At 38.2% G+C, this 25,687-nt stretch overlaps 1 protein-coding gene across 3 annotated transcripts in view; it reads right to left on the bottom strand.

The window, feature by feature from the left end:
* Positions 1 to 25,687, bottom strand: part of MDFIC (MyoD family inhibitor domain containing) — an 81,587-nt gene that overhangs the window by 26,025 nt on the left and 29,875 nt on the right. For all 3 annotated transcript variants that reach the window (XM_036424841.2, XM_045576123.1, XM_036424845.2), the window contains one exon: positions 1,771 to 2,046. In XM_036424841.2, the coding sequence (XP_036280734.1) occupies positions 1,771 to 2,046 (276 nt within the window). The remainder of the gene's footprint in view (positions 1 to 1,770; positions 2,047 to 25,687) is intronic.

Raw genomic sequence — 25,687 nt, 5'->3', positions numbered from 1 at the left:
TCTCAAGAAAATTGCATTGCCTTCCCAACTCCTTGGAGATCCAGTTTAGTTAACAGCCTAACTATGCTTCAGAGATGACCATGTAGCTAACATGTCAAACTAATTTTAAAGTGTCAATCACGTCCCCTTCAATCTAATTAGTTTGGAAAGTAGTGTCACTGACCTGGAACCACGCAGACCCTTTATTATCATATTATTTGATCAACCTAACACTTTACCTCAGTTGAATTTGAGACACCTGTTACCAAAATATAATATCCTTTCTCCCACACATTACTGGTACCTCTCTGTACAATTTTCTATTTACAACTCAATTTATCCCTATAGATAAGCACAGACAATTTCACAGAAACATCTGCAGAATTTCCCTTACTTAAGATTTCCTGGCAATTAAAATAGAAATGTAAAGGGAATAACAAAGAAATAGACATATCGGGTGGAATAGGTGAGATTTTCTGAAGCTCAAGGACTGCTGAAAGTGGGAAAGAGGAAGAATGAAATAACACAGATGTGCTAGGAGAGATCTGGAACCTTCAATGTGGGAGATAACTATTCCTTTTTTAATATAATACAGCAAGCCATTTTTTTTAAATCTGTACGTTATAAACCCAATGTCATCACATGGGTTCATGTTATAATAAAGAAAAGGTTTCTGAGGCTCATAATCTTTAACCTCACTTTAATCTGAGCAAGTGCAGGAAGAGCCCCAGTTGAATGAAGTAATAACCAGGTCCTGAGAGGACCAAGGTCAGACCACAGTGAGCCCAGAACGGGGTGGGTGGCTAGAGGATGCTAGTCATCAAGCAACAGAGATCCCCTGGCTCTCTCCCTGGCAGGAAAATAAAATTACCAAACCATTTCCCAGCTCTGTTTTGCATATTGAAGAACGGATTTGTAAGCAGGTGATCTCTGAACCACAGAATAACATATGAAGCCAGGAACAGAAAAAAGAATCACATATGTTTGTGTGCCACCACAATGTTGTGTTCATATTTGCAACTGTGGTATTAAAAAAACTATAGAATGGTTCCCAACCTTTATTTGGCCATGCCCCACCTAAGAATGTCTAAAATCCTGAGCCCCCCATCCCCCCCACACACACTGTAACATATAATTCTTATTATTCAAAAAGTGAACTCCTATTCATGTGGAGGAAGCCTAAGAGGACATTAACTTGGTCTAAACAAGCTTCCAAAGAACATGCCATCCATGAAAGGGAAAAATAAAAGAACAAAAGGACAGCTGAAGTACAGAGGAAGAAGTTACTAAGAAATTGTTTTTTTAAAAATCACATGAAGTGACATGAAAAAATGGCAAATAAAGTTCCAAAACACATAATAGAGAAATTAAATATATAAATGTCACAATGTGTGTGTGTGTGTGTGTATATATATATATATATTTATATACTGTATTTGAGGCCCCGAAAGCCATAAGAAATGCAAAAAATTCAGTTAACTCATTCTTGAATCGCCCCCCTTAAAAATAAAATTGCCCCCCTGTGGGGCGTGGGCCCACGTTGGGAACCACTGGTCTAGAAGTTACAGTTAAAATAATGACCACCCCTGACAATAAGCAGGATGTCAGCTGCCCAGGCATCCTTTCATAGCCTGTGTTCTCCTTTCGTGATTGAAGCGACATTTTACCAAGATTCCCATTTGTCTTACAGATCAGGGAGATTCTTTTTGAATGTTTGCTTGAAAAAAATAATTTTTAGGGAATATGATTTTACACACGGTCAAGCAAAATATGTATGTATCTCAAACTTACCTTCAGGTGAGGAGCCTGGCTTTTGGGAAAAGACTGCATTTACTTTACTCTTCTTATTGATATCACTATTTACAGACAAGCTGGACTGAATTTTTCTATGCACTTTTTGAGAAACAGGTGCTGAAAGTCTTCGATTATCCACAGACACGTGTTTGGCTCCATGGTGAATTCCATTTCCACTGATCAGACTTCTGTGGCAGTTCTTTGTCTGGTCTATGTCCTCCTCACTGGGTTCTTGTGCTGAAGTTTGAAGCTGAGGCAAGCGCTGAGGTTGGGCTAAGTTAAAAAGCAGGAAAAATTTATCAGGTTAAAAAAGAAATTAATATTTAAAAATAATCCAAATACATTCAGTAACGGACTGCTTTGAATTTTATCCATGATACTAAAAATGAAAGCAAAAAAGAAAGTAAAATACTAATACATATCGATATAATAATGATTGGAAAATATCCTTTCCTTATATTAAAAGGCTAATATGCAAATTGACCAAATACTGGAATGACTGGTCACTATATCACACACTGACCACCCGGGGCAGTAGCTAAATGTAGGAGCTGGCCCCTGTTGGTCAGTGTGCTCCTATAGGGGCAGTGCCACTCAGTCAGAAGCCAGGCTCACAGCTAGTAAGCGCATCCTCTGCAGCAACGCTAAGGATGTCTGACTGATAGCTTAGGCCCACTCCCCACAGGCCTAAACTGTCAGTCAGACATCCTCTGAGGGCTCCTGGACTGCAAGAGGGTGCAGGCCAGACTGAGGGACACCCACCCCAACTGAATGAATTTTGTGCACCAGGCCTCTGGTGTAACATAACTAATAAATACTATGCTTTGTTAAAAAAGAAAGAATTCTTACCATTTGCAACAGCATGGATTGAATTGGAGAGCATTATGCTAAGCAAAATAAGCCAGTCAGAGAAAGGTGAATATCACATGATCTCACTCATTTGTGGAATATAATGAACAACATAAACTTATGAACAAAAATAGATCCAGAGACAGAGAGGCATCGATCAGACCATCAAACCTCAGAGGGAAGATAGGGAAGGGTGGGGGTAAGGAGGAGAGATCAACCAAAGGACTTGTATGCCTGCATATTAACCTAACCAACGGACACAGACAACAGGGGGGTGAGAGCATTACTAAAGGGCTCGGGGGACAACTGGGTGATAAGGACACATAGGTAATACCTTAATCAATAATGAAACAATTATTTCTGATAAAAACATAAAAAATAAAATAAAATAAGTAAAAAAAAATAAATGTAGAGAAAATATATTTACTAAAGAGGAAAATGAGAAAGGGGGTCATCAAAAGTGACTTTATGAAAGGGCATAAAAACAGAAGGGAAAAAGTGTTTTGTTTTTAAGAAAATTGAAGTTAGGAATCTGAAAAAGTAACTTAACACTGATTCAGCAGAAAAAGTGGATTATTTTCTTTGTATCAGGTCTTCTTTCTGGTACGAGAGATATAGAAGTATTATCTCGCTCTCCCTCAGAAACAGTTAACTACTCCATTATCTTTTGAAATAAAAGGAAAAGAACAATAGATTCATGTATGAAAGCTGGACCATATAGAGCACACATGTCAAACACAAGGCCGGTGGGCCAAATCCGGCCCGCCAGGCCTTGCAATGTGGCCCGCACTGCGCTGTCATCACTGCACTCCACTGCGTTCCATCACAATGACGCGCGCGGTGACATAGGAGGCTTGTGATCTCGCCGGCCGCCTCGCAGGCCGCTGTACTTGCTATCTATTACGCATGCGCATAGATAACAAGTCACGCGAGATTCAGGAGGCGTGACCTATAGTCCGGCATCCGATGTGGTTGTGCGGGTGGCAGAGCAGAGGAGAGAGTGAGTGTGCGGGCATAAAAAACACACAGCAGAAGCTGCCAGTTCCTGGCATAAAGTGCAGGCATAAAAATCGCAACAGAATCTGCTATCTGTACCCAGCCAGGCATTTATTGACTGACTTTTTTTTTCTCCACTCCATCTGCCAAATCAAGCTATCCCTGTGCAGTTTTCAACTTTTTCCTTCTAACGCAGATTTCCAATAAACTACATCTTTTACTGCCAAAATTGATCCCAAAATGTCCAGGAAAAGAAAAGTTGACGGTGAAGGCAGACAATTTAATGACAAATGGGAAAATGAATACATGTTTGTGCTTAGAGAGGGCAAACCAGTGTGTATATTGTGTTATGAGACAGTGTCGGTGATGAAAGAGTACAATATACGTCGTCATTTTGACACCAAACATAATGTTAAGTATGGCAAATATACTTTGGAAGAAAAGCATAAAATTGTTAAAGAACTAACAGGCAAACTACAATCACAGCAGCAAATGTTTACAAAGGCTACAGCGAAAAATGATGCTGCAGTGAAAGCAAGCTTTATAGTGGCTGAAGAAATTGCCCGTACTTCAAGGTGTTTTTCAGAGGGTGCCTTTTTGAAGCAATGCATGCTAAAAGTGTGTGAGCAAGTATGCCCAGACCAGATATAGAGTTTTCAAAATGTCAGTTTGTCAAGAAACACCATTGCAGATAGAGTTCAAGAACTCTCAGGTAATCTATCATCACAGCTGGCCAAACAGGCATGCAGTTATCTCGCTTTTTCACTTGCTATCGATGAAAGCACAGACAACACTGATACAGCGCAGCTGTCCATCTTTATACGTGCTACGAAGACCGACCTCTCTGTCACTGAGGAACTTTTGGATGTAGCTGCCATGCATGGGACGACGACTGGTAGAGATATATTTGAGGCTGTGGAGAAATCTATAAATAATTTTAAATTACCCTGGGAAAAGTTGGTGGGGCTAACTACCGATGGCGCACCTTCAATGTGCGGAGAAAAGAAAGGCTTGGTTGGACTAATGAAGGAAAGAATGCAAAAAAGTCACTGCCACACACCCTTGATTACTTATCATTGCATTATCCACCAAGAGGCTATGTGTGGAAAAGTTCTGGGCATGAATGACATAATGACCACAGTCATTAAAACTATTAACTTTATACGGGCACGTGGCCTGAATCATCGCCAGTTCCAGCAGTTTTTACAGGAGGTGGGTGCAGAGCATGGAGACGTGCCATACCACACAGAAGTAAGATGGCTGAGCAAGAGCGCAGTCCTCAAAAGATTTTTTGAGCTCAGAGAACAAACTGCTCTTTTCATGGAAAGTAAAGGAAAGCCCTTGCCTGAACTGTCGGATCCCGCCTGGCTATGTGATTTTGCTATGATGTGTGACATATGCGAGCATCTCGCCCAACTGAATCTGAAGCTGCAGGGACGCAAACAAGTCATCACGAAGATGTCTGACATGATCACAGCATTCCAGCGTAAACTTCAACTATGGAAGTCCCAACTGGAACAGGACAATCTTGCCCACTTTCCCGTTTGTTTGAGTATCTCAACCACTATTTCTGGTACTTTTCCTTGCAGTCGGCTGGCTACCAAAGTTAGCCGTTTACTAAGTGAATTTGAGCGGCGCTTCTCTGACTTTAGAACACAGCACTCAGGCTTTGACATCTTTGCCAATCCTTTTACAGTTGATGTCAACAATGTGCCCCATCACCTTCAGATGGAGATAATCGAGCTTCAGTCTGACAGTGGCCTGAAATCAAGGTTTCAGGATGTTGAAATTGAGGACTTCTACCCTCTACTGCCCCCTGACTCATGCCAGAGCTCCGACTTCATGCTGCCCATATTCTATCCATGTTCGGGAGCACCTATCTTTGTGAACAGATGTTTTCAATAATGAATCTGAACAAAAACAAGCACAGATCACACATTACCGATGACAACCTCCATGCTGTTTTGCGGGTTGCTACAGCCCAAGAAATAAAACCGAACATTGACTCATTGATCCGGGGAAAATGGTGTCAGACATCTAGCCAGAAAACAAAACAATGAGCATTTTAGGTACATTCCAATATTACTGTTTTGCTTGATACCAATATTACTGTTTTGCTTGATAGCATGTGAGTTGGTTAACAGCACTGTTAAGGAAAAGATTGTTCCACTCATTTTAAATTCACATTTCTGGTTAACATTGTCAGTTTATGACTGTTCAGTAAACCATTTGGCCCGCGATTTAGGCTGGATTTTAGATTTTGGCCCCTTCTCTGATTGAGTTCGACACCCCTGAGAGAAATACTGTGGGGTGCAATGTTTGATGCCCACTTTCCAGCAGATCATGTGGCAGCAGTGCAGCAGTGAGGTTTTCCTTAGAGAAGCCCCTCTGAATGTAACCCTGAGCTGGCTAACTCGTGGGAGGATCTCTGTGCTGACAATAGGTTTATTTTTCATTTAAATTAACCAAAATGGATTCTGGGTACTGAAGCCTAGAGCTCTGATCTCCCCAGAAAAAGTTATCTGTTTACACTGGTAAATAATGAAATTATTAAAATCGTCATTTACTAACATTCCTAAGCAATGCTATCAATGAAAGCATTTCTTCAGTTAAAAACAATAGCAATCACAAAAATATTCATTGTCAAAATTTCCTCTTTTATAATTTCCTGGAATTTCAGATTCTAAAACTGCTGTTATAATTAGTCTTTTTAATTTATGATTATAACAGTTAGAAAATATAAATTAAATCTGAATACTAAGAGCTCTTCAACTTAGAAAACATAATGTATGAAAGCCATAACAGTTATACATGGCATTGATCATGTCTAAAAATAAATGATTATCTGTGATCTAGGACTAGCTAAGACTTGGTATATATTTTTGAGTAGGGCTTTAGCACACATTGTTTACTTCTGTCCTTGTTCAATATCAAAATATTCTATTTATGAATGTACAGATTTCAAGAAAAAGACAAACTGATTTTTTTACTTAATAAACATGGTTTCACATCATCTATTAACATGAATACCTGATTTATAAAAAAACTAATATATAAATCCCTCTTACTGTTTTTCAATTGTTTAGTAAAGAACAAAGGAGAATAATCGTCAAAAATTAAATATTTGTGAGTATCACAAATTAATAGTTGTAAAATGTATCAAAATATTTTGTTTTTCTCCTAACTTCTGATGAAAAGAAGAAAAGGTTACTTGTCTACTTAGAAGCTCTATACACCCTTCTTATAACTAAAATGGGCAGTCCAGGCGTCTGCAGAAGGAGAGCTATTTCTTATGGGTGAGTAACCATTTGATCTAGAGATTAATTTGCTGCTCCTGTAACTCCTTGTATCAAGGAGAATGACATCCTAATGACTGCTATTGAGCATCCAGCTAGTTATACATATTTATCTAAAGGGATGCCAGAGAAGACAGTGAAGGAGAGTTCAAACTAATTTGGTGTTCTTTTCAGAGCACTTTCCAGCAATCTTGCCAATAAGTGGAATATACTGGGCCACTGTTTCTCCGAAGAGTAACTCAAGCAATCGAAGAGCTCCGTTAAGTTGAAATGTCATGGGCCAGTGCTGGGGAGACTTCTTATCAATCAAAAATGGACTGTCCATAAACTGCGATAGTCCATAATCTAAGATAAATTCAAACCACTATGTAATAGTTCAATGTTCTCAATAATTAAAAATGAAAGAGAACTATAGCTTGCCACCAAATTCTAAAACTGACAAACTGACAGATCCTGTCTTTTTCTATCAAAACTGACTATATGCAAATGACTGGATATGGCTGGAGTGATATTCAAACACATCCTTAATGATTTACCTACTTTTCAGTTTCCAATATGATACCTATTTCGGTTGGCAGCTAAAGAATAGTACAGTATTTTTTAATTACCCTGTCACCTAATTATTTTTACTATAGTTTGTATTATGATCAAGTAACCAAGTATTATCTCTTTATTTTAATTTTTTCACATTAAAACTTCCTTAGTTTTATGATTTTGTCAGATGCATGCACTATATATATATATATAGATAGATAGATAGATATAGATATAGATATAGATATATAGATATATATCAGATCAAAACTGGATAAGTCCTAGATATTTAGTTATCTCCACAGACATTTATGTTCACTTCCACTGAAAAGTTTCTCATGGATATGATTTGAATCTTACAGTAAAATTCACCTAAAAGTCAGAAACATGATTTTATTCTTGGATAAAGAACAAAAATACCTGATTGGAAAAAAAAAAAAAAAAAAACAAGAAAAAAACACACATAACTACTTGGCTTTAGACAGATTTCTTTTTCTTATTGTGCAAAAGTTGTGTATGGCTTTAAAAAAAAAAAAAAAAGACACAACATGCTAATATGGCAACGACAACACAATGCCTCTTAAAACACCGGTGACGCCTAGGGACCCTAGCTCTCCCTTTAACGATCCACTGCTCTCATTCAGCTGTCTTTCTTTTTTCAAATCTTTACATATGTGACAGCTCTCAAAAGTAGACCGTAGACCATCTGGCATTTTCAGAGGTGTAACTTGTGCAAATTCAGCTCTATTGGGAGTGCGCTGCTATCTTCTGCCTGCGTTATAAAGGGACAATAGGATGTAGAACTTAAGATTTGTTTTGAATTATTCATTTTTAGCCTGTATATTCAAGAAATTTTACAAACTCTGCATTTTGTACTACATAATCGCCTGCGTTCAAGGTACAAAGAAACTTTTTGACACCTTTTTTCTACAGATAGCTGGCATTTTGTTTGATATGTGAACATTCGGGCATCTGTTATATCATTCTAAACAGGCTAGAGGTTTCTACAAAAGATCCCATTTTAAACTTACTCTATATGGGGGAAAGAAAAAAAAAAGGTATTCTTGATATTCAGTAACAAATGCAAAACGCATCAAAATTTAAATACCAGTTATATGAACATTCAGCATCTTCAAACCTTGATAGCATTGGTAACCCGATTATCATATGTATTGTAAAGACTTTTTTTTAAATCATTGCTCATACAATGCAGCATGATTGTAAGTTTAAGATCCATAATGAATAGTTACAAATGTCTTAAGAAACCCTGTGCTTTCTAGGTTCAGATGTTTTCAATCAGGAAGGAAACCAATAGAATTAGATCTACTGATTTTCAATAATAATAATAAATATGGGAGTAATGAGTCAATAGCATGAAATTCTTTTGATAACTTTTTTTTAAATGTGTGATATTGTAGCTTAGTAATAACTATACTTGGAACTGCGCCTACTGGAGAAGCAACAAAAGCAACATTTTTCCCTGGCATATAATCTATTACCATGTGCAAATCATCTGCAGCGGCTGGCCTCTTTACATAAAATTTAATAAAACTACAAAAGAATTATGCCATTTATTTTCAAACGGTCGTTGTACAAAAAAAAAAAATCAAAATTAAAAGCTTAGAGTTTAAAATTGTCAGTAACAATGATCTAAATAGAATATGTGGGAGAGAGGAGTAAAAATGACTTGGTGCAAATTGAAATTATTTTCCCCAAAGATAGTTATAAGCTTTTATGGGGTACCCAGTAACGCTGCTAGTCTGTAATCACTTTGATATTGAGGCAAACACACATATACAAAACACATGCACAACGATAGAGATTTTACTTATATATGCACAATATAAAACAAAACTGTTTTATTATATAATAATAAATTTATTATTAAATATGCATGTATGTACAATATGCACAAATATAATAAAACTATCCTATTGTATTTATGTAAATTCAGGCTGAAATAAATGTGTTAATGGACAACTCTGTCCATCAGCTTGTTGCAAATCTTCCTCAGGGGGCAGACCCCGAGTGGCCCCTGCAGCCTAGCACTTACACGGTCTGGAAGCTCCTGGAATTTTCTCCCTCTGTCTCCTTAGTTCCACTCCAAGGCCCTCCAGAAATTTTGCATTACCTCTTGAACTTCTGAACTCTTTCATCAGATATTGTATCCCATATTTATTTTATTTGCTAATATATATTATATATATATATTAATATATTAAAATAGTTTGGAATTGTGACTTTTGGGGAACATTAACCAATTTGAGAATACCAGTCAAATTCTGTGACTGCATGACTGGGAATCTGCGGGACGGAAGGGATTTTCTTATGATGATATCATACAATATCATACATCTAATAGTATTTCAACAGTAATTCAGTTTTCACTATTGCAGAATAAATCACTGGTGAGAGGGGTTGGAAATACTTTTTCCCAAAACAAGACAATAAAACTTAAGAGCTTGTTTAGAGAATCAATCATTTTTCTGTGTTTGGGGGGAAAAAATAGAAAGTACTGAAGCACGTTTAAGTCAAACCTGGAAAGGGGAGGGATTACTAGCTTTCCCACAAATCCCTTCTCACCATTGTTCTGGGCTTGTGGCTGAACTACTTCCCAGCTTTCCTTGCATTGGGTTCAGTCATGTATCTGTGACAGCTCTCAGTAATGAAAGCAGAGATTATTTCTGCTACTTCTAGTTCTTGGCCTTCCGACTTTCCTATGTTCTGTCTATGCCTTTTTTCTTGCCTTGGCAGCAGCCCAGCTGTGACCACAACTAAGGGCAGTATCTTAACCCAGTGGTCGGCAAACTCATTAGTCAACAGAGCCAAGTATCAACAGGACAACGATTGAAAGTTGAGAGCCGAATTTTTAAAACTTAAACTTCTCTAACACCACTTCTTAAGATAGACTTGCCCTGGCCAAGTGAAGAGTTACACTCAAGGGGCCAAAGAGCCGCATGTGGCTCGCGAGCCACAGTTTGCCGACTACTATCTTAAAAGATGCTGGAAAAAAACAGACAGAAGGCATCTGCCTGTCAGTGGGAAGGAGAGCCTCTCACGGACATAGAATGATCACCTCATACTACTGCATTCATCTCTTTAGCCAGGAGATGAATGCTGGGATTCACAGTGAGAACACATTAACAGCTTTCACCAAGGCCTTCTAACAACCTTGTACGGTCTAGATCACGTGTCAAACACAAGGCCCGCGGGCCAAATCCGTCCCGCCAGGCCTTGCAATGTGGCCCGCACCGCGCTGTCATCACTGCACTCCGCTGCGTTTCCATCACAATGACAGTTTATGACTGTTCAGTAAACCATTTGGCCCGCGATTTAGGCTGGATTTTAGATTTTGGCCCCTTCTCTGATTGAGTTCGACACCCCTAGAGATACATGTACTTAAACTACATCCTCCCAGGTGACCCCAAAAATACCACATTCACTAGAAACACACACACAACATATTAGCAGAATAAAGGCCACCCCCAATCCACAGACTGATAGAAAGCATCCAGCAGCGGCTCAGCTGGGCAATGTAGGAGCCTAAGCATCATGGAGTTTGGAGGAGAGGCACTCGGCCTGCTCTGCTATTTGAAGACAAGTTCCTACCTCCCTCCAAGTTCTCTCCTTACCACAGTGGGAGGAAGCCAGGCAGGTGGCCAACCAGCCCGCTTTGCTTGGGATAACGAGGCGCTGGGCTCAGAACTTTCCGTTTTAAAGCGAGGGCGGTCCCAACCAAAATGCGCGAGTCGGTCACTTCTATCAGCAGCAAATGTGCACAACTGCCTTCCTCACACATACGATGGGACGCGCATAGGCTTTGGAAGGACATTGTGGTCTGAATTCTAGGCCCAGTGGCTCCTGGCTCTTTGAACTTGAGAAACGTACCTTATCTCCCTGGGCATTCGGAGCATCACTGGCAAATAGGGCAAATGATAGGGGACTGGGTTCCTTTAACTTCCCAGTTCCATACCTCTTTTCCCCCCTCTTTCCTACTTTTCTGCCATTTTTTTTTTTTTCTGATTTACTATTTGGCTTTCATTTTTTTATCCTGTGTCATCAGAGGTTTTTTTTTCTTTTCTTTTTTTCTGTACAGCAACCCAAACCTTCTTGTAAATGAACAGGTTTTAAATAAATACACAAACATTATCTTCATTTTTTTTCAGAAAAAAAACATGACTTGATAGGAAATTAAAATCAAAAGTAAAGATTAAGAAATTCAGTCAGACGTTTTAAGATTTGCATGTATTACTGAAAAGTCCCTATACAGTAAACCAATAACAAAAATCTTTATCTTCTCCAATTGCAACTTTATTCTAATGCTTTTTAAATTTATCTTTATTGTTGAAAGTATTACATATGTCCCCTTTTGTTCCCCATCGATCTCCTCTAGCCTGCAGTACCCCCCCAGCCCCGCCCCAGCCTTTACCATGCTATTTTCTGTGTACATGGGTTATGAATACATGCATTTAAGTTCTTTGGTTAATCTCTTCCCACCACCCAACCTCGCCTTTCCTCTTAGATTCATCAGACTGTTACATGTTTCTGTGTCTCTGGATCTATTTTGTTCATCAGTTTATTTTGTTCTTTAGATTCCATATATGAGTGAGATCATGTGATACTTATCTTTCTTTAACTGGCTTATTTCACTTAGCATGATACTCTCCAGGTCCTTCCATGCTGTCTCAAAGGATAAGAGACTCTTCTTTGGTGTAAATGTACCACAGCTTTTTTTATCCACTCATCTACTGATGGGCACTTGGGCTGTTTCCAGATCTTGTCTATTGTAAATTGTGCTGCTGTGAACACAGCAGTGCATACATTCTTTCTGATTGGTGTTTCAGGTTTCTTAGATGTATTCCATGAAGTGGGATCTAATGCTTGTGTGTTTTTTTTATCCTCAAATGAATGACAAGTTTGGCCTTATTTAATGTCAGCTATTGTACATTATAGTTTCTAGTTAATTTATCAGGATTACATGAGCCTATCTGTCATATATTTGAGAATAGAATATTGTCAGTTTACATTAGCAGATTTTATTATGGATTGTGGTCTGAAGTTTTATTTACATATTATATATATTTAGTATATATAATTTATATTTGTTTTATATCATTTGTTCTTTGACTCAACTCAAAGTTGCCCTCTGCTTAGAATTATTTATAACTCTATAATAATTATATCTAAATGAATGTATATAAACTTATATTTTACAGAAAATAAATATCCTAAAGAGTGTTTTTGTATGACAAAAAATATATTAATTCAATAAAAAGAGAGCACAAAGAAATAATCTTCCAGCAACCTGTTGTACATACTGAAAATTTTATAAGTCGATGACTTTACAAGTAATAATATCTTAATGGTCTTTTGAAGAATCACTCCTGATTTTTCTCATAGGTAATAATGGGCATATTCAAAACAAATATCTTTAAGATATAAAAGGCATTTCTTTTGTTTTGAATGAATTAATTAGTGGGCAAGCGGAAATTTGAAAAGTACTTAAACTGCCATCAGTCCATAGGACACAGATCCTAGGTATAATATTAAGACTGGAGCTTCAGGGTAACTGTAGAAAACTACTCACAAGTGAATATATTGGATTTCATGTGGCTATCAGTAAACAACAAACTCCATTCTAACTTGTCAAGGTAAAAGCCAACTGAAAAGAGTAGGCAACTTTTAGTCAAGAAAACTGTTTTTAAATGTAAGCAACAAATCCCTAACCAGCAACAGTCACGTAAGAAAACTGAAGAAGGTACTGCCCTCTGTACTGACACATTTAAAAAACCTTCCTTGCCTGAGAGCAGGCCTTGGTAGCAGAGCAAAGGCTGAATTGCCTTTCTGCGATTCACAGGTATACAGGCATAAACAACAGCTCTAGCCCGTGACATGGAACCTTTACAGTTCATATCATTGTACATGCTAGCTGAGTTTCAGCAGCCACATTTTTTCTTACAGTCTAAATTCAGTGCACTGGTTAGGCAAATGTGAAGTGCTGAAAAATGGAATAGGGAATATTAGGGAGGTGCAAGACCTGTGAAAGCCTTAAGCTCCAGCCTCTCTCAAGTGCCTCACCCGCCCACTGCCCATTGGTGTTCACATAACTCATTCACAAAGGATACAGCCTAGGGAAGGAGCAGCCATCCTTGGGTCAAGCCTTATCACTCACAGAGGTAGATCCAATGACAGGAAGCCATTAAATTGAGACTAAATGAGGCACAGGGAGCTCAGAGCCCTAAAACCAATGTGGTAAGCAATGGACTGCAGTCAAAGATCATTATGTGATGCAACTTTTGGTGGCAGTTACCAGAAATGAAGTCCTCTACCACCATGCCTCCCCAAAACAAACAAACAAAAACAACAAACAAACCAGATATTGCTGCTAATAAAGATGTTAAAGAAATTCTAGTGCTAGAAAAATCCCTAGCTTAGCAAATAAAGGCTTGTGATTGTTCCACCCTAAAGCAATCCCTGAATCCAATCCCTGGACTCCGTATTACCAACAAGAAAAGGACTATGAAGGCCCCTGCAAAAGAGCCTCCTGAAGCCCTTCTCAGAGATGGCCTGGAAGTACATCCATCAAGGGAAGCTTAGCAGGTAATCCTGGGGTAACCCTGGCCAAGTTTAAGGAAGAAACTCAGTAGAGAGATGTTGATGATAGTTCAAGGCTACATCATCTTTTATAGTCCTTACCCAGGGAAAATGGATATTCCTTAGACCAGCACTATACTTGAGAAATTACAGTACAACTACCTACGCTATACTCCCTTCACCATTATCAATCAGATATGTTTAAGCCGTAAGTTACAGGATCATAAAGAGCTACATCCAAAATTGATCAAGATCAAATTTTCCAATCATTTCAGGAGAATATCGCCAAGAGTCTGGAACAATGACTGCCTAACACTAGCTCTAGACGCATCATCTTGATGTGGCTTTCCTTTGTCTCTCATTAGGGAGGGGCAGAGTACACCTGCAGTGTTGGAAAGATAACTGGGTCTCATCAGGTAGGAATATTTTAAAAGTATAATATATGTACAGACCCAAAACATGTCTATGCAAATTCACACACACAGGTCAGTGCTGGTCAACCAAGAACTGGACCATAATAAACACCTATTCTTCATCCATCCAACATCATACCCATTATTCCAGCAGCAGTATACATTTAGTGACAACAACTCTTCACAAAATAAAGCACTTTGAGTTATGTACATTCTGTACAGAGAGCTTAACAACACCGGGGATTTGCTGACTTGCCTTTGTTATAGAGCGAACGCCTTAAGGACACGATTCCGTCTTCTTAGAGTTCCATCAACCTCATCAGGCACACACCTGCTGACAGAGAGCCGTGTGCATGTTCAGCACCCAGTGGACACCCAGTGAAAATTAACTGATGATGATGAATTATACCAGCTTTTAAGCTGTCACTGGATCCCAGTACGTAACAACCTTCCTGAATAAATCAAGCAACAGTTTGGTATTCGATACCATTATAAACTTCATCCTTCGCCTTCATGAGCCTAGGGAATTGCTGTAAAAGCATAATATGTGGATAGTGGCGTCATAGAAAGGATTCAAAAATTCTTTCTGTTATAACAAGGGAATGAGAGATTAAGTTATAGATAGCACAGTATCAATAGGGAAATTCATCAAAAATACCAGTTAAGTGACACTTTTGAAAAACATCAGAAAAAAAGCCAGTACCATGTTATAGATCTAAACGTGTCCCCCCCCACCCCCCCACATCCAAATAAAAGTAAACCCAGCTTACTGTATAAGTAAAACGAGTATCTCCTTGAGGTTAGCGCAGTGGAAAGGCAGAGGAAACCTCAGGAGATATGGAATTAGACAGAGGGAAGTATGAATTGCTACCTTCACACTTAAAAAGTAAATTTATTTCCAGGAGCTTATCCAAGGTAAATCAGAAGAAAAGTAAATTCTGTTCTTATGAATTCCCCAGAGCTTTAGGAGAGCTCACAACCTTCAAAGTTCATTGGTGAGTATTTGTTATTAGAATAGCTTTTCACTCTTCAATAAATTCCTTTAAGATATGGTCTGACACCAAGACACCTTTGTGCTTTAGTCCTAATAGCAATTCTCATTATAGATGAAGTTTTTCTGACATAATTTGAAAATTTATGATTCCAAGCAAAGCTTTCAGAATTGACTCTAAGACAGGGCTGGTCTTAATTATCATGTCCAACCTTGATAGGTGATCCTGACACGTTCCCAGCATAAGGAAGTAATGAATATGCTGCTTATCTGATATGATAACAATATCCAGGAAAACGGTGCAATAAAGTTTTCCAAACCTACAGAGATATATTCTCATATATAAATATTAAATTCCTTTATTATAAATTGCAGCTTAAAGATAATGGAAAGCTTTCAATATGGAAGTGAGTAAGTCACAATTACACTATTTGCTCATTATTCTCATCTTGTCTTTTTCCTGAGATGAAATCTCTCCCTCCTGCCTCATTACAGGGCTGCTTTAAAATCTGAGGAATGTGAGTTTTAGATTGCTTCATCAATGTATCAAGGCCATTTGAACCTCTGTGGGAATAAAATGTTACCCAAACTTCAACACCAGGAAGTGGCTAAACACTAAGGAACAAAATCATTAACCATATTTAAATATTAATACGAGTGAGACTATTTATACAAACATTTCTTCTTCTAATTTCACATTAAAACCCACTAAAACTGTCAAGGTAAGTTTGGCTGCAAACTAAAGTTATTATAAAATACTAGCGGCCTGGTGCATGAGTTTGTGCAAGGGTGGGGTCCAACTGGCCCACCAGATGGGGCCAGGTGGTGAGGGGAGAGGCCACGGGCAGTTGGCTCCACTCTCAATCTGGATGGGCAGAATCTGGGGTGGGGCCTGCTGGGGGAGGGGCTGCAGGCAATTGGCTGGCCAGCCCCACCCCTGATCAGGGTTTTGGGGGCTGATTGGGAGGGAGATGGGCCAGGAGGAGGGACCGACAAAGGCCCGGATCAGGCTGGTTGGCTGCCACAGTGTGTGGCATAGCCACCAGTTGTTCGAGTAGCTGGGCTTTTATAAGATAGACTTATGGAGTATATGCTATAGTGCTGGCCACTATTCCTGGCATAAATGATATTACAGTGAACAAAACTTACAAACACCTTGCCCTCACAGAGCTTACAGGTATTTATTATCCCACATAATAAGAAATCCAAAGACAGGCCATCTCCAGTATGACTAATTTTGCAGGTTCAATGTCTTCACTGACATCTTTGGCAAGTCAACTCTCCCATCTAATTACCCTCTCATAGTTATAAGACTCTCTGATGCTACTCCAGATGTCACATCTAGAGATGATTACAGCCTTGATAAAGGAAGGTATTCTTTCTAACCATGTCTTTAAGAATACAAAAATTCCTTTTCTATAAAGCTTCTAGGAGACATCCCAGTGGTCAGCTCTGGGTCACATGCTGACTTCAAAGCTTCGTCTTCTCTGCCCCCAAAACAAAAATTGTTTCAAGATCTGCCCTCTCCACAGGACTACATGCTCCTCTGAGGCAAGAAGCATGTCATCCACTCATTTGACATCCACTCAATGAACATTGAAGTGTTATAACCAAGTGCCCGGCACTTTTGAGTATCTGCTCCAGCACCTAGAACAGTGGTCACTTACAATAACCAATAAAGGAACAATAAGAGGAAAAATACTATTCAACAGCTCACAATTTCAATCATTTAAATACATCTTAATAAGGACATATCACTTATCTAGGAAAGTAAATAAGGGAAACACACACAATATTCTTTATCCACCCTCTCTGTAATGACTTCTGTTTAACCTAGGTGATTCTAGAACCTCTAGCCAAGTTTCTTCATCCTCCAAACCCCAGAAGCTATGCCACACACATTGTGCAATTAAACAACCAGTTATTATTTGGAATTCAACTGAATTGGAAAAAGGATAATGTCATATTTATTCATCACACAGATCTCATGTTTATTTCATCAACATTTAGAAGAGTATTACTCTCTCTACAATGGTAGACAAAAAGTTTTAAATAACTGGAACTATTAAAAAACCAGCAACCCAAACTCTAAGAGATCTTAGCACTTGAAGAAAAAGAGTGGATACAAACGCTCATTATATATGAAATATGTTGGTATGTGTTACTCATTCTTTTATCAAATATTTATTGAACATCTATGTATTAGACATAGTGTTAAGACTAGTTAAAAAGAAACGTATTAGATATGTAACTAAACAAATGGTAAACAGGGTATACAATTTGAAATAATGGTAATGCTATAAAAGTATTACTATCACAAAGAATAGAAAGGCCAACTCTGTTGGTCTGGATAGCTAGGAATGGCATTTCAACAGAGACCTGAGGGGAAGAGGCCTTCAAAGAGAATGAGTAAGAGGTTTCAGGCCAGGCTAACAACACCAGCCATGCCTTGAAGCAGACCAGGTCAGCATGTTTATTGAAACTGTTGTAAAGACAGTGTGGCTACAGAATACTTCCATGGCCATACATTTACTGACCAATTAAAATGATAAATATTAACAAATATATTGGAGAAGAATGAAATGTGCTTCTGTAAATGACTCTTCCAGATATTCTTCCAGATATAGTGCTTCTTTACTATGTAACTATTACTATAATCAAGTATTTACTTACAAGACCACTCTCAGTATAACTGACCAGAAATCAGCTTAAATAAATACAGTCAATCAAGACACTCCCAATAAGAGTTTCTAGGAAGTTACATAAAAGGGCCACCAATTGCATATAAATGTAAACTATAATCACAATTTGGAATGTTAAGAAACATGCGTAGAAATCTTATCCTTTGATTACTTTCAAAAAGAGAAAACACATCTATTTCTCTGCAATGTACAAATTTATTGATATTGAAATAGGGTAAAAATTGTTCTGAAGCTCCAGAAAATAGCATGAATTATTCGACGTTCTTCAATAGTAAAATGAATGGTTGTGAGGGAATCTTGCTATTCTTCTTATGAATTCACTCCGATTTTAGAAATGACACTATCACTCTGTTTCATATTTATCTTCACATTTTTTTTAATTCCAATTTCCTAAAACAGACGCCTTTCTTCATTTAAAACATAATTCTCTACCAGTAGCCCTCAACTTTGTTCCAACCCCACAGGGTTTATTTGAATAACACACACCCGTTAGTGATAGCTTGTGTGGTTTCAAAATCTATACTCCCTCTCCAGGGATTACCTTATCTCTTGCCTTGTGCACTGCCCTGGAGAACCCTAATTCTAATACTGGAACTACCGATGGATAGAAAGCTGACCAAGAGCAATTTTTATCATAAAGGCAAACTCTTATGGGAGAACAAAATGAGCAATTGGATGGTGAATTGAATAAGCCTGTCTACCTGGGGCTTTAAAAATTCCTATTAATTGCTAGTAACTATTTTCTATTAATCTAGCCTTTCAAATGCCACACAGACCGCATTGTGGGTCACAAACTGCAGGTGACAACTACCTGTTCTCATTGATAATCAAAGACCATTTTCAAAAAGATAGCCCCACTTCTGCCACTAACTCTACATGGGCATCTTTGGACAAACTGTATGCCTGTGGCTGCTTCCATTTGTCAACTAAAAAACACAGAGTTTAAACACACTGGTAACAGTTATTCTCATCACTGTGCATCATAATGTCCACCTACAAACCATTCAGGTTTTCATGTTTGACCTTCTACCAACCTCATGAGGTGGCGAGGGCAGGAGTACCTCCATCTATATTCTGAAGATGCAGAAGTTGAAGCTCTAAGAAAAAAGTGGCCCAATACCCCATGGCAAATAGTTTGAGGCAGGATTAGACTATAAATTATAGCATTTTACATCTCACTATACACACACAGCCTTTTTCTAAACACTGCCGTTGTGTGCTGCCCTTTTACTATGTCTGACCAGGAGCTGACTAACAAGTAAAACAAGCTTCTGGACATTATTTCATTTTCAGTTTTGTTCCATATGCTTTGCTATTATTATTTAGAACATGGTGGTTAAGCTAACTGACTAGGCGCATGTGTTACCTTCTTGTACTAAAAAACAAAACAAAAACAAAACAAAACAAAAAGGCCCCTTCTATGTTTATACCTGTCATCTGTGACACCTCCAGCTCTTCCGGTCTTCATACTGACAGGAGGTGAGATTTTAAGTATTTTTAAAATTTTAGGGCGTACTAGGATGAATTGCATCAGGCCTGACTGAGGGGAAACACTTTCAATTGAAGCAGCCCTTATGAAGACTTACAAAAATTAAGTTACCTGAATAACAATAATTTTCCAAGGGGCTGAGTTTTAACATTTTGCCCCAAAAATACCATAGGGATTCATTGTCGCTAAGACACATATAATAATAAGCCTCTCTTAGAAACAGACTATCCGCAAATATTCCCGCAAATATTCCCGAATTTGTATTACTGTGAACAGCTGTGAAAACAGCACTGTGCCAGCAAATAAAAGGGACAAGAGTAAAACCATCCCAAAACATTCAAGATCGTACGTGCTCCCCAAGAATTGCTATTCTAGGACCATAAACTACCCATCTTTTCAATTCATTGCAATTCAGTGTTTCATGCACTAAAATGTGTCATCATTGCTGACATAGAATAGATGCTAGAATCGCATCTACTCAGCCTGCCAGAGCTGAGGGTTCTGACTCTGTGAGTTTTGTTAGCCCATTTTGTTTTTTAAGGGATACTGGGCTTTTGTGAGTTTTTAGTAAAAAACAAACAAAATTAAATGGGGAAATGAGCACTCCCACACGTTTGTGCTCTTTGCACATTAAATAGGCACTATTCGAACTGTTCCATTTATATATTTTTACTTGAACACTGTAGATGTCATCAGAAAAACAAACTAAATTAAAGACTTCTCACCAGGGAGTGTTATACCAAATGCCTGGTTTAATTTAGGCTTAAGGGGGACAAGGAACTGATCATGTACCCAATGCTTATCCAAATAAACAAACCTGAAAAAGATGCTCAGCCAGGAGGGCTGGCACCCTTGGCTAAGTAATGGGCAGTTTCTCAGGAAGAGAACTTCTGAACATATTTAACATAACAATGACAGACTGCGCCAATTTCAGAGTGCAAAAAATGAGAAGGTACAGTATTTTGTTTATGTGGCTCAAAACCCCAGGAGTAGGTGGCAAGCTGCTTGCATAACATGTTACACGACATATATTGTGTATATTATAGACTATTTCCACAATAGAACTGGAAGCTTTGATGGAACTCCCTCAAGGTGAAACTGATTAGATATTCTACAGTGCAAGAACAATTCAGTTTAGAATATTTATTCCTGATAGCAAAGTAATTCCTTCTAGAGAGGCAGTTTTTTCCATTTTACTTAATAAAATGAATTTATTCCAAACTCTGTTCCTCCCTTCCTCCCTCATAATATATTTATTCCACAACTCTAAGTCTACTTACTCTGTAAGTGCTGATGTTTCTGGAGAAGATCCGTTATTCAGTGTTTTGTAAAAGAATAATTCTTAATAATTAAATGGCCCAAATCCTTTTAAATGCTTCAATATCATGATACTGATTATTATTACACAAGAAATTTATTATTGTTGTTTTATTGGGTGCAAACAATGGCGCCCACAATTATATAGAACTTAATGTTTTCCCAGCAGGCCTATAAATATGTGTTATTCTTCTTCTTTTAGTAGCTACTCCTAAGTGAGCAAACTATAAACTTTTATACAGTAAGAATGGTTTGAAATTGCCTCTAATAAATCTTCTCAGTGTTATGCTATACTTCTATACCATTGAAAGAAATCGCTGATATTGCACAAAGTTTTGAAATACACTGTTCTCCAAAGTATATGCTTCATCAGCAATTTATTTTAACATCCACATCTCCCTCTCAAAGGGAATTCAAACTAATTATGTATTGTCCCAAATGCCTAGATACCACTGATACCATATGAATTCATATATTATTCAAAAAGCCGATCTTTTTTTTTTACTTATTAATATGACTCTTAGGTAAACTGTATCTCTATTACAAGGGACTTTGCTTTACTCCAAGAACAAACTCTAGCTATAATAGTTAAGGAAATATTCTTTCCAATATATCCGCAAACACTTTATTAGAAAGCTACTTATCCCAGAAATTTTTAACTGAAAGAGACAGCTTACTCCAATTCTAGACAGAATGTCAAAAGGAGATGAAAGAAGCAGACATTTGTAATTCTTCAAGCAAAAGGACTTTTATTCTTAAAAAATAGACTCATGTATAACATATTAGTAAACCTTGATTTGGGTTTAATATATCAATGTTCCTAATATAATAATTCCTATAGCTATATCAAGTTTCATTGTGCCACGAATCTCGTGCCATTTAACGAGGCTCCAAGTGCAAATTATAACAGTTATTTTCCCAATATTATGAAACACATTACACTTATACCTTCATACCACAAAAAGAACAGCGAATGCTAAGACTCTGCGTCTTGGAATGAGACCAAGTTTTCATGGAGGCAATGAGTTAATAGTTCTGAAAACTAAAAAGCCCTTTTCTAAGATATCAAGTACATATTAAATATCTTTAGAGCAGGAATTGCCTTGAATTATTCACAACAAAGATGAAATCCTAAAGGAGTACGATATATAATGCAATTTTCCCAATTTTTGTTCTGATCCAACACAAAGGCAGGATTCAGTCACATCATTAATAGTGATAAGAGTGGCAATAATTTGAACAAGGGAAATATACAATAGAATTTGGGGCTTTAAATTAGGTAATACTTTGGGAAAACTGCCAACTCCCCTGGGGTTTTAATGCAACCTCTAGGACACCACAGCCACAAAGTCTCTACTCTTTGCTTGATTTGAGACTCTCTGCTGGGTGACCAGGATATCAGCCTTCCAGCAGCAGAATGGCGACTTGACTTTCTGAGCTCAGTGTCATCTACAGATAATGCCTCTCCATCTGCCTCATAAAGCTGCTGAAAGGCCCAGTTAGATCACCAATTTGAAAATTTTCATTAACTCTAAAAAGCTCTAATTAATAATATTGCCAACATTACTGATAAAAAGCACCCTTTGGTATACATGGACTGGAGACTGAAGAAACAAGCTCCATAAGAGAAACAAAGACAGTCAATCCTCGTTTGAAGGCCATTGACTACAGCTTAAACAATTCACAGCTGTCAGTCTCCTACAGAGAAGCTAAACGTTGTCAAAAGGTACAGACTTTCATTTATTCAACAATTAACATATAAGCGTTAGGAACAAACTCTGTGCACGGCCCTGGGTAGGCTACGCACTGTGCGGGCCACGGAGCAGAATGAGATGCCAATCCTGCCTCTGAGGGACCTCCTGTTCGGTGACAGGAAGAGGCTCATCACTATGCGCGCTGCAATTTGGAAATTAACGAGTCCTTTAGGAGAGAGGAAGATAAGCACTGAGAGTCCAGACGAGGGGAAATCACAGAAGGCCTACCCACATGTCAGGAGGAGTGAGGAGACAGCAACTTGAGTGAAGCTCAGGAGAAGGAAAATGCCGGACTTGTAGTGGGAAGAGCCAAAGATGCATTTTGGCCATGGCAAAAATTGATATGGAAAGTAGTGGAGAAAAAAAAAAAAAAAAAAGAAAGAAAGAAAAAAAGCACAATTTATTATATTCCCACAACCAATCAACCAAAATAGTCTACTGGAAGTGCACTGTGGTCCTGGGATGATGCTAATTGCTGGGGATGCAGCTTAAAGCCGACAGACATTAGTCATGGAATAGCAAAAATACATGTAAGATTGTGACAAAGGCTGGGAAAGAAAGGGTTCCATGGGGAATAAAGAGACTCATTTTAGATTGAGAGGTCTGGGAAGGCCTCTTTTTGGAAGTGACAATTAAGTCTGGAGGGAGAGTTGGTATGCAAAAGCCCGGAAACTGAGAGAACGCTGGGCACTGGAGGCACAAGAAGCAGCCAGCGCAGCTGGAGAAACAGAGAGAGGGAGGAGAGGGGCAAAGAGGGGTGAAGAGTCAAGCAACAAACACAGCCTGTTAAATGCTACAGAAAGAGTGAGGACTAAGGAAGGTCAATTGGGAAAACTGATGCATTGAGTTCAAAGACTATTTTCAGGGCAGAGATGAAGATGGGCTAATGTTATCAGCCAAGTGCCCCAGAACGGGTGTTAATATACCCAGGTACCGAGGAGCTGTTGGTAATATAACTTTAAATGTCTCACAATGAAGGAATTAGAATATAATCTGAGTCTTTATAGAACAATGTCGTAACAGCAAAAGGCAACAATAGACCAAAAAGGGAAATTAACTAGAAATAAAAGTACAGGTGAATGGTAGGGATGACTTGGTTACGATTAGAGATCACACATTTATAGTAGAGCTAATCCTCAGTTATATAACACTAGAGGCCTGGTGCACAAAATTTGTGCAATGGGGGCGGGGGGTTCCTTGGCCTGGCCTGCACCCTCTCGCAGGGGGTGGAGAGATGAGGTGGGGAGGGGAGCAGGCCTAAGCTGTCAGTCAGACATCCTTAGCACTGCTGCTGAGGCAGGAGAGGCTCCCACCACCACCGCTGCACTCACCAGCCGTGAGCCTGCATTCTGGCTGAGCAGCGCTCCGCCTGTGGGAGCACACTGACCACCAGGGGGCAGCTCCTGCATTGAGCATCTGCCTCCTGGTGGTGTGTGTCTAGCAACCGATGGTTCCGCAGTTTGGTCGATTTGCATATTAGCAATTTATTATATAGGATTTTTTCTCTGTGTTCCACAGCCCTTGGAACCTCAAACTGATGGTGGCCTTCATTTCAGCATAAGCTTGGAAATATGGCATAAGGTCACAGAATTTGGAAGATGATGAAAGATCATTTGAGGTTCTCTTAGACGGTCATGAAAAAAACAACAAGGCTGATGAAGTGAAGAAGGAGAAAAATTAATAAGGGTTTGGAAAGAATAGAAGATTAGGCATAATTATGAAAGCACAGCAAAATATTTTAATGGAGCTCAACTGGGTGATAACAAGGCCCAAGGAGTGTCCATATTTATAAGACGGCTAAAGTGAAGTGTAAGGTCTTTAGAATTAAAAAAGGCAATAATCAATGTGATTTCAAATAAATTTTTTATAATATACATTAAACACTGGGAAGTCTTGACTTAGGGGACAATTAAAATACTACTTAGGGATCAAATAATTTATGCTAGAAGGTGGAGGAGGCATGAATAAAGAGTTAAAACAATATCACAATCAACACCACTTCACACTAAACACAGTTGGCTCATTTAAGGTTCTGCCATCTGATTTCCAGTTTCCATGGGAATTAATGTACTACCAGCATTCCTTTGCATAAACTTTTTAGATACTAGATTGGCAACTAGCTCCAATTTAACGTTGAAATAGTCATATGATCTTATAGCTTGAAAATGTATATCCCGCCTTGAATTAGTCCAAGCAAATTTGGACTTTATGGCAAATATCAGTATTGTTTAAACCTCTATAAAATATTTTTATTAAATATATATTTCATTGGAAAATAATATTTGAAATAATTCCTTTTGTTTAAAAATTAAAAGGCAAGTTTATAAATATTTTAAATAAAAAATACTGACTGGCTTTTCTTGTTTCTTTCCAAATGTAAAGGCAGACCAAAAAATCAACCATCTTAAACTAGCAAAAGTAAAAAAAAAGAAGAAAAAAAAAATACTGAAAACTTAAATCTGTAGGAATATGGATTTAATTTTACACTTCTAATAGTAAATATTCATATTCAGATTTATGAGATTTTTGAAAATTTACTGAATATGAGAGAAGTGCAATAAGAAGGACTGAACTCAAAGAAATGGAAGGAAAATTATAATTACACATGATCACACTGTTCCATGGGTGTGTTATTGTCACGGCTGCTGCCTACATTATTAATCACCTTTGTGATTATGACAGCACCTTCGTAGGCTGAAAGAATATGGAGAATATAACCTGCAAAGCTAGGCCTTTACATAGATGATACATTAATATATTTTTCATAAAGACAGGAATGATGGGCAGCATCCATGGATGAGATATGTAGTCTTTTAACAATGACATTGGCATGAATCAATTATATGTTACAATTTGAGATGGAGGGAATCTTTTTTTTCCCCCCTTAAATTTCCCAGTCCAAGTTCTAAAGAACCATGGAAAATGTATTTAATTAAATAATGTTCCACAGCAGCACCAATTCCTCCACCCACTGTCTTC

The sequence above is a fragment of the Pipistrellus kuhlii genome, unplaced genomic scaffold (assembly GCF_014108245.1).
Source record: "Pipistrellus kuhlii isolate mPipKuh1 unplaced genomic scaffold, mPipKuh1.p scaffold_m20_p_10, whole genome shotgun sequence".
Classification (NCBI taxonomy): domain Eukaryota; kingdom Metazoa; phylum Chordata; class Mammalia; order Chiroptera; family Vespertilionidae; genus Pipistrellus; species Pipistrellus kuhlii.
The sequence above is the reverse complement of the archived record's forward strand: the minus strand, read 5'-3'. Positions and strand labels throughout refer to the sequence as shown.